Raw genomic sequence first — 14,070 nt, 5'->3', positions numbered from 1 at the left:
TAATAATAATAGTAATAATAATAATATATTTTTAATTGAGTAATTTATTTTTACTTTTAATAACATTACAAATATGGATCGTATAATTTACACATATGTTTGTGGGGGAGGGGGTTTGTAGACGAAGAACTTTCTCCCCTCACCAGTTTTCAATGATTTCGCACCGTGAGGAGAGACACACAGAAAGAAGTAAAGGAGTGAAAAAGAAAGATAGAGAACTAGAAAAGAAGGAAGAGGATAAGAGAGAGAGACATTTCATTGTCATTTCCAGTTTGAGAATGTCTGGGAAAATATATGTAGAGGTCTAAAAATCGTTCGTAGCTCTTCCGTGATCAGTGTGGTCAGTTACTCTTGATTCGGACGTGATCAGGAAATCGAACTACTTCCATTCCGAAACTGACAGACATGTGAGGTCAGATTTAATGCAAACCAACTTTTTCAGGATATACATACTAGTACAATTGGGAGTACAAATTGTGAGACATATCTAGTTAAAGTAATAAATGATTTCACTATGTCTAGCATCCCGTATTATTGAATACACAGTACTTGCTACATCGTAAAACAGCAATTTTCTTGTAATGCCAACATAAATTATATAAAGCTCGACCAACAAGACAACAGCAGTATTTGAGAGAAATATAACCTATAAAAACTTTTATTAAAGTATCTTAATATTCTATAAATTGCTAATTGTGCTATATTTTTACAATAACTTTCCAAGATAATACTTCTTAACCTCTAATTCCATTAGTTAAAAATTACTTCATAATTAAAAACCTTGAAAAATATTTAAGATGAAACATTCCTTAATATATTTACAATGAACTTGTAACTTATGACGTGACATCTTGATTCAAGATTATCCAGTAACATGTTTCTGCCCGAAATATTATGTTCATAATGGAACATAAACAGTCCAGAATTGCAGTGCCATACAAGAATTTGCAAAATATACTTTGAAATCATTCTATAAATTCTACATTCCTTTTAATACAAAAAGTATTGTGGGCCAAGTGCATATTCTAGTATTGATCTAATTATTTGAAGAGTTCGTTATACTTTATAACGTTTTATGGTTTGTTTTTATAATTTTTAAGTTGATTTTGTGATGAATTTTAAATCATGGCTCAGTAATATCCATACGTTCAGCATCGACTATTTCCCCGTAGCATGTCCAGTAATAATAGTTTCAGACATTTTTTTTCCTTTTCGTGAAGTAAATATGCAATACAATGATTAAAACATTTAGTTCATTTGTGTTTGATAGCTGAAGTATACGGTACCATGGTGGGTTGCAAAGATTGAAACTGGCCACTAGATGTCTCTAGGCAAACTCACTCATACTCACGAGCAATTGTACAGATAGGAAGTTCACTATGCGTCTGTTCCTCGCATAACGACACAACATTGGTTGATTTTGCTGTACCAAGGTGACGTCAGTTGAATTTATGGCGCCAACGTGCTGAAAACTTCTTCCCTATATTCTTTGCAGCAGTTTGTACAGCTCAGCATCACTCAACTTTGGTTGGAGAGTGGACTGTAGCAAAACTTCACGAGAAACACACAAAAAAGAAAAACTTTTTCATCAAAAATCTAACTTCCTATCTACAAAAGGCGTCAAACGCCAAGCAAGAACTCTTATTTGATTCGGCGAGGACACCATTTGGCCATTCCAGGAAAGAAAAGGAAGGAAAACAGGAAGCAAGAAAAGATGAAGAAAGCCACGTGAAATAGCGTTTGTTTTTGCAGACTTTGCGTCTCCCCCAATGATTAAACTTTTCTATTCAGTTTGGCGGCGGGGCCTCCAACCAAACTTTTAGCAAAATGGCGGAATCGAACGACCCGGGCAGATCAGTATTTGTCTAGAAGTTTCCCTTGTCTACGCCATGACGCCGGTACAATATGACGTTGGCGCGAAAGTATGGCATTAAGGAACAAATGAGGGAAGAGATATATTGGGGTAACGTCGTCCTGGAACTTGTTTTGAGTGAAATTGATAATCTTAAGTGAAGGGAACAGGCATTTTTCAGGAGATATTTTTCATGCTACTAACTCGTACTGGTCAGGTTGAAGCTTGCTCTATATTCTCTTCTTAAATTCCATTAATCAGAAAATTGGAATATATTGTATTTTATATTAGGATGTTGATGCGAAATTAGGACATCTGTCTTCGCAACACGTTTAGATATCCATTCCAGCACGAAGGTTGGGATATTAGTTCCTGAATTTAAGTTGCTAGTAGCAAGTTTCCACCCTCCACGCAGAATGCCATTCTCCAATTTGTCAAGGCGACCTCGTCTCTAGTCCATACAAAGGCATGGTTGTAATCAATGGCGGTGATTGGGCTCCAAATTTGGGGCGGGGACATAAGTTTACATCTTGATAGACAAGGTCTATGATTAAGGTGCCATAGTGCAGGGACAAAGGCGTCGATAAGTGGTGGCAACTGCACTCCCCCTATTCGCGGCCACTGGTTGTAATTCTCTAAAGTCTAATCACTTCTTGATATCTAATATTGATGTCTGTGCTCCTAAGCATAGCCCGCTACGATCCTTACATAGCCCGCTACGATCCTTACGTAGCGGGCTATGTCCTAAGTATTTAAAACAGTATACTAACTCGGATGTATTTTGCCCCACGTATACTCTGCTGCTGGCCAAATTTATATAATTGTTGTCAGAGCCTACAAAGCCACAATTAAATCAAACGAAATCTGCATACGAACACCGTGTTGACAGTCGGTTTACACCGTCAATTTCGTGGTATTTCGAAATCACTAAAGTTCAATTCACAAACCCTGAGACCTTCTGTAAACAAAACCACCTGCATGCAGAAAGCATTGCAAACTCATAGAAGTAAAATAATACACACGAAAATCCAGCGTTGTTACAGGATTCATTACGTAAGGTAAAACAATGGCCAATTTGTAGTATGGGATACGCTGCCGCAAATGACGTCTCACTTTAAACCCAATGCTCTTTCTTTTTTTACTTATTGCTTCACCTTTATGGTTAACTCTTTGCACCAGTAATCATTTCCCATAAATTTGGCTTCTTTCTTGCATGTGAATTGAATATATTTTACTTGCATTTTTTTAGACAAAATGATATAACATGGTAATGTATATTTCTAAGGATGATATAGATAGGAGTGTATTTGAAATTTGTTTGTAGATTTTATGTAAATTGTATCTTATGGAAATAAAATATATAATGGGCATAAACAGCCATATGCAATGCTGTAAGTTCAATAAATATATTGATGATGATGATCAAAACAAGACAAAGAAAGTTCGTAAATTTATTGCGGTTGGAAACTTTGACAAGCGTCCTAATAACGATTTTTGTTCCGCCAAATATAGTGAACTTCGTAAAATAACTTGGTGACATGGCAAGGCAAGATAAGTGTGAACATTTTGTAGTAATATAACTTTCAATGAGCTTAGAGATTTGTGTACATAATGATATTTTATAACATTGGTTATTTTCTAAAAATAATCATGTGAACAGCAAGGAAGTAGTGCAACTTAGTAATATTGCCTGACTTTTCCTTAGAAAAATAACATGCCGAGTTCTATGCGTGCGGGAAGGTATCCGTGTTCTCCGAGCTTGTTTTCAAAACACCAGCAAAGACAGCCTTTGAAAAGGGGTCAGAAACAGATTCAACCCAATATTTATGTAACGTTCTGTCATTGGTATCCTGAGAAACCAGTAAATGAAGTGGTTAAGTTGGTATCCCAGTGCAGTGGTGTGTCAGTGTCTGCAGTTTTAAGGGTTATGAAAGAGAGAATGACCGGGAGAGTAACAATGTATGCGGCTGCATATTCGTCTGATGTTTTGAGAGCGGGTTCTCACATTCAGAGGCTCTTATATAAAATGAATAGGTGCTGCGAACTATGAGTGTAACAGCAGATGATTGCGGTCATGAATCAGCTGACGCGGAGTGATACATCGAATCGGTGAGACCGTTTGTTTACAGAAGGTCTGAGGGTTGGTGATTTACACTTTAGTGCAGAATGTAAACTGAATAGAAAGTGTGTATTTCGCACTCTTGTCTATCAAGTATATATAAAAGAAAGCAATCATTGCTGTATAGCGCGTGAGATATTAACGGTAATCGTGACCTTGAACTTCTTGCCCGAACCCTAACAGCTTAAGGCCCTGAAGCGAGCATAATATTCACGTCCACCCGTGTTTTATGAACGCATAGTGGCATTTTTTGCATGTTTAATCCTTTTCACTTCCCGTTTAAGGTTGGTGGCAGCAGAGTGCTGCCCTGTGAGGTCTAGATAAGCTATCAGAATCATATTTTCCCCCTTCAGATATGCAGATAAGCCCCCAAACATCACGTGAGAACTTTCACGCAACTGGAGGCCAAATCTCTCTGGCTGTAGCCCCGCAATAAGAGTTTTTATCTTCCTAAGCTCTGGATTTATTTACTCTGGATCACACAACTCTGATATCACATAATTACTTGGGCGAATGCAAATGAGAAATAAACATTTGACGGTTTGCATCAGGAACTTTTATGCAGGCAAGAAGCAAAAATGTACAGTAGAATCTAGCTTGTTCGTTTCCAGTAAAGTTAAATATACGAGGTCTGCCAAAAAAGAAATTGAATTAACGAAACAGCGCGCCAATGTTACAAAGAGCTACTTCATTAGTGTCGCCATGTAGTGGGATTTTAAAACATTACTTCTCCTTTCGATGCATCACTTCATGCTAAAATGCAAGTTCTTGAAGACAGTTCATGTGTGTGTTTGTGTGCCCATTTTACAGAAACGCTTCAAATGTTGCAACAAATGGTTGGGGAGGAATGTTAGAACGTACAGTGTGACGACCGGTGACCCTGTTACTTTCTCTTTATGCTTTTCCTCAAATAGGAAGTTCCATGGTGCAGATAAATCTTCTACCTGTTCATAAAACGTGTCACCACTACTACATTCCCAAAACCAAAAACACTACTTCTTTCAACGTAAAAGTCTCTGCCGGCAAAAATGTTGTTCGTGTGACCGATTCATTTAAAGACACTGGCGTACGCAGAGGGGGGCGGGGGAAATGAAGGGGCTACAACCCCCTCCGAAATTTTGAGAAAATGAACATTTTCAAACAAAAACTGAAGAACTCGGGGGAAAAACCTGAGTGGTAAGTGCAAACTCGCCTTAAAATGGTCCCTGATTGCCATTTGAATTTGAATTTAAAATTTTGGGTGCGTCAGCACTTAGGCTATTTTGCACCCGTCACCTTATACGGTGTCCAGCCCCTTACCATAACTAAAATAACATAACTGTCAGGTCGTGTCGTAACTAAAATATTAAAATAATAAAAGTTTCTGACTGGTTAAAAGCTGAGGCTGTTAAGAGGCACTCAGCACAAATATGGACAAAAAAGAGGACGACACACAGAATTATACTGGCCATGGGGCCAGTCGCCAGAGCCTCGTTGGTATGAAGTCCAGAGTGTACTACGTGGAAGTGAGGTTGACTATTGGGTGCACTACGTGGAAGAAGCACCCCTTACACCCCTGATTGCCATTTCGCAATAACCAAAAAGCGTTTCTCAAATATCACAATTAATAAATACTGCTCCACGAGCTCTACAGATCGCTGCAAACCAAAGCGAGTGAGACCTCAGTGCGTACACACACTTTGATTTATAGTGACACAGACACACATATCATCGTTGGAATAAGCAAAATGCGTATCTAGAAAGAAATCACGATCTTCGAGATATGTCTTTTGCTTATTCCAGCGACTATATATTTCCAAGCGGTGCGGTTGAAGACTGACTATGGCTGGATGCTTGTGTATTTCTTGTAATTCTGAAACTTTTATCACTTCAATTTACGTTTGTCTTCTTCATGTTCCAGTTCGTGACACGGACCCAGCATTATCCTGTGATTTTGAAGACGAGGACCTATGCGGTTGGGTACAGGATCCCACGCACAGTTTTGATTGGAAGAGACAGAATTTCGTCACGCCCTCTGGTCACGTGGGAACGGGACCATCGTTTGATCACACGCTTGGTGAAGGATATGACGGTAAGAGCTATTATTATTACCTTTTGTGATTATATCAGATGCTCAGACACCTACAATGTTATTGTAAATTGTGATCGTCCATTGAGTAATGGTACGCGATACAAAAAAAGCATTATGCCGTCAGGGCTGGATTAAGGTGGTGCTATTGATGCTGCAGCATTAGGCCCATTCCTGAAATATTCCCAGATGAAAACAGACGAGAAAGCTGAATAGTTTTCTTTTGTTATATTAACCTGAAAATAAATCTCAGAATGAAATTTGGAGCACCAATTTCGGACGCCTAGACACAGCATTACTTATTATACAGTTACTTTGCGCTGTGACGTAACTATAACGTCGTTGTGTTTATTGTTCACCGAAGATTTAAAGCATCAGGCCCAATTTCGTCTTAATCCGGCCCTGCGTGTATGTATGTTATGTGTACGATGAATGAATTATTTGGTCCCAAGAGACATTAAAACACAGAAGAAGTATCCAATTGTTTGGCAGTGTTTTTTTAATAGTGGAAAACCAATTTATGTCTAATCATTCGCAAGAGGTTTGTTATTCAATGTCTCGATGTGTAATTTCTTACATAAATTTCCAGATTTATTTTTCTATTTTTCTTATTTATTGGTTGTAGGCACTGTCTGAGATACCCTAACAAATATGTCACGAAGTGTGTCGTATACTCGCTAACATTATATACATAACCTCAAATATATAATCATGAAGATATTGTATTTTGTTTGTTTAGTTATGATTTTGAACATGGCTGTTTAGATTTTGTGTAAGTTGTAATACTTGCGTATTTGACATGTCTGTTAGTGTTGTGTCCAACTGCTATGAAGCTAAATAGTAATAGTTTTATTTACAAATCTTATCGGTAACTAAGCAAACATAACTAACTAAGCTACATAAGAAGATCGTTTGCCTCCTTAACGGCCACTAGCGTACGCAGAGAGGGGCTGATGGGGATACAGCACGCTCCGAAATTTTGAGAAAATTAACAGTTTGTAATAAAAGAAGTGAAGAAGTCGTAAATGCAAAACCCTCTTAAAATGATCCCCGATTGTCTCTTTTGAGAGTAGAAAGTTATAAATGTATGAAATATCTTATTGTGTAATACCACCTTCCCAGAAAGCAGCTATCCACCTTTATAATCTAATCTTAGTTTCAATAAGCACATAAATCATGTAATTAGCAACGCGCTGCGGAATCTAGGGTTGATTCTTAGTCAGGGAGGAGAATTTCGGAAACCAAAGCACTTGAGGCACTACACTTCTCGTATGTAAGACCAACGCTCGAATATGCATACGTGGTATGGAATACAGACACGATAAAGTATATTAAGGGGATCGAGAAAGTTCAGAAGAAATTTCTTCGGTACATAAAATTCACAATAGAGAAAGTATATCCTACATTTGAGCACTATGATAATCTTGTCTCAGAGTTTCACTTCGCACAGCTACAAGAACGAAAAACACTTCATGAAAATATACTTCTGTGGAAATTAATAAATAACGACACTGACGCAACGAATCTCTTATCAAAAGCCAGACTTCGGGTTCCCTCTTTGAGATCGAGACAAAAATGATATATTTTTAACGAAGCGGGCTAGAATTGACATACTAAAAATGTCACCAATATATACAATGTCCAAGAGTTATAACAGTCTAGTAGCTAGGAACAAAAACATATACATATTTTATATGAACCTAAAGAAATTCCGTTTCAATATCCTCAATACTTTTCGTGATTTAAGACAGTAGACGTAATAAGTTTATATATATATATATATATATATATATATGTGTGTGTGTGTGTGTGTGTGGGTGGGGGTGTGTGTGTGTGTGTGTGTGTGTGTGTGTGTGTGTGTGTGTGTGTGTGTGTGTGTGTGTGTGTGTGTTTATACGTAATATATATATATACCTATATATATCCTTGTACAGTCACGTACACTGCTGGGTTGTAACAATCCCATTTAAAGTTAATGGGATCGTTACAACCCAGAACTGTCCGTGACTGTACTTGTTTTATTTTTATATCTTCAGTATTTTATATTGTATTGTATATCTTTATTGAATGTATTGTATTGTATAATTGTATTAGCTAAGTTGATTATAATTATTATGAATGATTACAATGCCATATTTATAAGACGCAGTAATTGGGCATCTGCCTGTTGTTGTTCTCAAATAAATAAATAAATAATTCCAGCTACTCCTGTAAAAATATCTTGTGTACGCCAATCTTCTCGGTTAATAGTAAGGCACAACTTCGCATTCAATTCGCTTCAGGCGGGAAACCTCGTCGCTTTATACGCAGGGACCGTTGGGAGCAACTCCAAATTGATGTGCAACCGAACAGCCCGTGCGATAGAAAGAGTAATTCTTGACTCTGGCTGTAATGTGCATCTGTGCCTCACGGAATCCCTCCGGAGGCCGAACCAAATCCTCCGAGAGGCCACGGAGGCTGATGGAGAAACCTTTTAGTGGGTAGCGCTGGTTAGCTCCCAGAATAGCTCTCGGTTAATCCCACCCCGGGGCCGGTATAATAATTAGCTCCTATCTCGCGTATTTATCTTTCCCAGAGCGGCGGCCCACCCTAATGATCCCCCTTCCAACGACGCCGGCGTTGAAAAAAAATAACTCGGCGTGCTTCCTGTGTTTTATGAACCTCAGAGCCGGGAAAATGAAAACTGGAGGTAATTTTATGAGCCGAGGATTGTGGCCCTGGAAGCAATGTTATTAAACTGCAAGAAGAGGATGGTTTTTTTTATTCTCCCGACCTGAATCACGCTTCAATTGTTCGATGCGCCGCCCTCATTTCTGTCCCTGCTCTCTTATTGGAGGTGAGAATTAACGGTCTCTATCTCAAGACGAATTGATGTCTGGGGACTTCAAGTAAAGTAAAGACATGAAGGTGTATTGGGGGCGTGGAGTTAGGGCCCCACACTTTCTTGATCACGGCCGAAGGTGCGAAGCACCACGCTCCTGGCCGCCTTTATCGCCCAGAGTTTCCTCCAGGTACCTACTTTAACGACGCAGGGTGGGCGCCGGAGCGGCTTGAACAGGTGGAAAAAATTCCGGTTCTCCCCCACCGGGGATCGAACCCGGGTCTCTCGCATAGTAGTCAGGCAAGAAAGTCGCCATAAGTGTTTGAAGGGGAAGGGTGTCAAACCATTGATAAAACTTGAAGTACAAAATAGAATGGTCTTTATTTAAGCAGGGGTGTTCCGACCTTATTGGCCGTTCTTACAACAAGCACTTGCCAGAGATACAAAAAATCAATAAAAACAAAGAAAAAATACATAATGATCATGATAACAAAATAAAGATTATGTAATTGATTGATATGTTGTTTTAAGTCCACTTTATGCACAGTAAGGCTAATCGGGACTGGACCTACAGTTTAAAGTGGGATCCGAACCACTTGTGCCTCCACCGGGTATCGAACCTAGGACCCCTTGATTACAAGGCGACGACGCTACCTACCACTGCGCCATCGGGGAGGCAAAGATTATGTAAGGTATACAATGATTAAATAATACATTGACTTGATTAGTAAACATTAGTAAAAAAAAAAAATATTATTATTATTATGATAATATTATAAAATAACTATTATAAACTCATTAAATAAATTAATTTTATTGAAATAATAATAATTATTATTATTATTATTATTATATCCTCGGGGAAACGTTTCCACTCGATCCACCAGATGAATGAATATGCAGCAAAATTATTTCGTATTATTTTTAACACTTCATACAGTTAGTTTACTGAAATGCATAGTTATTCTATTTTGTTATTAACCTTTACACACCTCGTTGAAGAAAAAGTTTTAAAAGCTAGGGAAAAATTTTAGTCACTGTGTTTATGTTGTGTGACATCTTATAAAACTTTTTTCGGAATTTTGAAAATTGTGAAACTATATTTTCTTTGGTTTAACTGGTAGAATATGAAAACATAAACTGCTTCCTATATTTTACACTCATTTTTTTATTTAACGCATTTTTCGCTTCGTTATTCTGTTCGAATAATAACTAACTGAATGTTATTTTCGTTATGTAATATATGAAAATGGACGTATGTGTGTATGTATGTATGTTTGTACCGGCATAACTCTCGAACGCCTGGAGCGATTTCAACCAAACGTGGTACACATATGACTTACAATCTGGAAAGAAATACTGTGGGGGTAAGACACCCCTATAGGTGGGGGTGGGAAGGGGGTTGACATGTAAAAATAATTGAAAACGAATGATATTAGTGTGGATTACATAGTTTTCGGGGTCGATAAGATGACTCTCCCAATGCCGTTCAACTCCAATGCCTCCCCGGGGGTGGGGGTGGGAAGGGGTTGACATGTAAAGATAATCGAAAACGACCGATATTAGAGTGGAATCCGTAGTTTTCTGGGTTGCTAAGATGAATAGTGACACTCTCAATGTCGTTCAACTCCAAGACACCCCTGGGGGTGGAGGTGGGAAAGCGGTGACATGTAAAACGACCGTTATTAGTGTGGAATCCATATTTTTCGAGGTCGCTAAGATGAATAGTAACACTTCCAATGCAGTTCAACTCAAAGACACCTTTAGTACCCCTAGGGGTGGGGTGGGAAGGGGGTGACATGTAAAACGACCGATATTAGTGTGGAATCCATAGTTTTCGGGGTCGCTAAGATGAATAGCGACACTACCAATGCCGTTCAATTTATGTATTCTTGCTGTTGAAGGTGGAACTAAAAAATGTTGTTCATAAATTGTTGTTAAATTTATATTATAGCGAATATGTAAAAGATATAATTTTATAATTTGTATACTGTACTTATACTTTTAAATACCTGTAAATAAAATTAGTTACATTTTACGCTATAGTAAGAATTAATTAAACACGCGGGAACGCCGGGTAATCAGCAAGTAAATAATAAAAATAACAAGCATTCTGATTTTTTGTAACTTGAAATGAACGATTGCAATTTCCATGGGGTGGGGGTAGGGGGTCCATGGACCTATTAGCTCCCATCCCGACGCACATTCTGATATCTCGAATAGATTGTTGATTTTCTTTCAAATTTCCATATTAGAGAATCAAATCAAGAACGTACAATAACAGTCTTTAAAAGAAGAAAACTTCGATTAGTGAGAAACAACTCTAGATCGAAATATGTTGCGCCCATTTTCTATTAAGATCAGGTTATGATTTGCTTTTGTATTAATGCTTATACCAAAATTTTCGGGTTCAGGTGATAAGAGATCGCAACTTCAAACCATGACTGGTAATTTTCTGCGACTTTCTTCACTCTCTCAGCAAATACTAGTAGTTGTGATACACACTTAGAGGGCGACCCTCATGAGGGCAGACCTTCCTTACCCAGACACTCAACCTCCGGTGGATTTATGAAGGTGAGTCGCAAGGTGAGGGCGGGTCTTGTGGATGCTAAAAATAACGAAGAAAATCCTTATCGTAGAATTCTGAACCACATTTGTCTAGCGACGCTGATATCTCTCCATTAGCTTCGTTCAGTTCTTAACGGACCTCCTTGCAGGAGTGGTTAGCACAGCGCGCTACGACGTGAATGGTCCCGGGTTCGAATGTGAGTTCATCACGCATCCTCATCGTCGCGATTAATCAGAAGTGGAAGAATAGGAACGGTAAATAACAAAAATCAAAGTTTTAGTTGTTGAACTTGGAACAGCCAGAGGCTTGGCAAAAGGACAAATTGTGTACGAAACTTTACGTTTATTTTTCCTGGAATACCCAGACACATCGCAGAAGTGGTCACCAACCAGTGAGCGACCCTCATGAGGGCAGACGTCACCCTCACTCTCTGGAAGACTTGGGGGGTTGAGGGTGAGGGAGCGATGTCGCCTAGAGCACCGTTCCACCCTTTGGACAACCGCCGTTGTCAGAATTGGCGGCATAGGTGCAGGGCACAACAGGTGCACGCTTCATCTCGCTGTGACCCTGAGCTTGGCAGCTATATTGCAACTTTCACTTTGCAGAGGCAACGTTTAATGAATAAACATGTAAAACTTGATGCTACTTGGACATTTTATCGATAACACTGCATGTAGAAAAAGTGTAAAAGAAGACATGACATGCCGTATTTTAAATACGAGTAGTAAATAGGTGGAAATCATTGTGATCTTTTGTTGGCGTTTGCCTTCTGCTTATATGATGTGCGCCTGCGGCCCAGAGCGTTGTGGGTGACATGCAAGCTGGAAAAGTGGCAACCATACGGGACATGTAGATTCGGACTTCGACGGCACACCAAAGCAACGGGACAGAACGGGGCGGAGCGGAGCGCTTGCCAATCCGGACACGGCCTTATAATGAACAGCTCTGGACTCCAATTCAAATGCTTCCATCCAATTGTTGCATCTTTTCTCTTACCTTTCACCCATTGTTATCCTAATTGTATGAATAAACGGTAACAGCAAGCAACCAAACTATGGTGTAAGTAGAGGGTGACGGTGGAGAGTCATGCCTCCCTTCTTTCTCCCAATTTTTCTAAACATACAGACTATTGGAAAATATGGTAAAATATGTCTAATATAGCCGGTCCCTGTTAACTTCTCTTGGTTCACTACTGAGTATGGAACAAGTAGATATACAAACAGTGCATTAACATGAAAACACACTTGCATTAAATTCTGCATAATGGTCTCTTCCAGGTCACTACATGTACATCGAGTCGTCCAGCCCTCGACTGGAGAACGACACAGCCAGACTCTTCTCTCCAGTGTACAGGGGTGATCTGAGTCAAGACGCTTGCTTTGTCTTCTGGTACCACATGTATGGAGCGACGATGGGTAAGATGCCTCCATTTGAATGTTTATTAATGCTTAAACACACTCATGAATCAAATAACATGTGCTTTCTTTGTATTTTATGCATTTTTATTATTTTGAAAAGTACCGTATATTATTTTAATGTATCAAATTTCCACCTTTGTCAGCAGACGTGGCTACTTATTGAAACAAATTATCCAAAGTCAACTTTATTTAATTTTCAATGTTGATATTTAAATATAAACTATTCACGCTACATAAAATTGAGTGAGTTGAAAGAAGTGCGAATTGTCAACTTGATGAAATATGCATATCTAATTGTAATCATCAATCAAATCCAATTGGCACTTGCCAATTACTCAGAAACTGCTAGAAATATAAAAACAAAAAGAAAATACCTTCTCCTTACTATTTATGGGAGCTAACAATAAAATATTAACCATCGAGTTTTTAGGAAAAAAATAAAGTTTTAAATTTACTATTCGACGAACCGGAAACCCACTGTATCAAATTCGATTCTTATAAATACATCGTGATTCATGAAACATTTTACAAATTCACCATAGACAAACTATGCAACGGATCTGATCCCTATCAAACTACAAACTCTCCAAGTTTTTGTAGGAAACCAAAGTTTGCCGCTAGGAGGCAGTAGTAGCATAAATAGCAATATGACGCTAAGTAAACGTAAAATGGCGTTTAGTGTGTTGGAATACTCAAGAATCTTGTCCAGTGTGACTTCTTCCTCTGGGGATTCTTAAATAATACTGTCTTTGTGCTAATCTCCATGAACTTTTCAACCATATTACTGCGGCTGTGGAACTGATCGTCCGTGATATGCTAAGACGCGCGTGGTGCGAAATGCAGAATCTGTTAGATATTTGTCGCATCAGCAAAGGTGGACACATAGAGCATATGTGATGTGTGTACAAAAAACTTGGATAGTTTTTCGTTCTATCGGCATCAGAATTAGCACTGTCTGTTGTATCGTTTATCTGCAGTAAATTTCTAAATGTGTCACGAACTTATGAATCACCCTGTATTCTTGATTAACCCTTCTGTTTGTGTCTCCTAATCAATAACCGATTTGATATACGAGTTATTGCTCAGAAATCATCACAGATACAAATACAAAAAATAATGGTACACATACATAAAACGCACCATCTTCAAATTCACTGTATTAGTCAACTTTTTCAAGGATTTCTAAGGATTGTAATATATCAAATTGCCATTGTTTGATTTGT

The 14,070-nt window shown here is 38.5% G+C and overlaps 1 protein-coding gene across 1 annotated transcript in view; it reads left to right on the top strand.

The window, feature by feature from the left end:
* LOC146000417 (uncharacterized) overlaps positions 1-14,070 on the top strand; it is a 183,863-nt gene that overhangs the window by 56,070 nt on the left and 113,723 nt on the right. The window contains exons 4-5 of the mRNA XM_083138020.1: positions 5,872-6,042; positions 12,707-12,844. Of these exons, the coding sequence (XP_082994146.1) occupies positions 5,872-6,042; positions 12,707-12,844 (309 nt within the window). The remainder of the gene's footprint in view (positions 1-5,871; positions 6,043-12,706; positions 12,845-14,070) is intronic.

The sequence above is a fragment of the Lepisma saccharinum genome, chromosome 16 (genome assembly GCF_977018435.1).
Source record: "Lepisma saccharinum chromosome 16, izLepSacc3.1, whole genome shotgun sequence".
In the NCBI taxonomy this organism is placed as follows: domain Eukaryota; kingdom Metazoa; phylum Arthropoda; class Insecta; order Zygentoma; family Lepismatidae; genus Lepisma; species Lepisma saccharinum.
The sequence above is the reverse complement of the archived record's forward strand: the minus strand, read 5'-3'. Positions and strand labels throughout refer to the sequence as shown.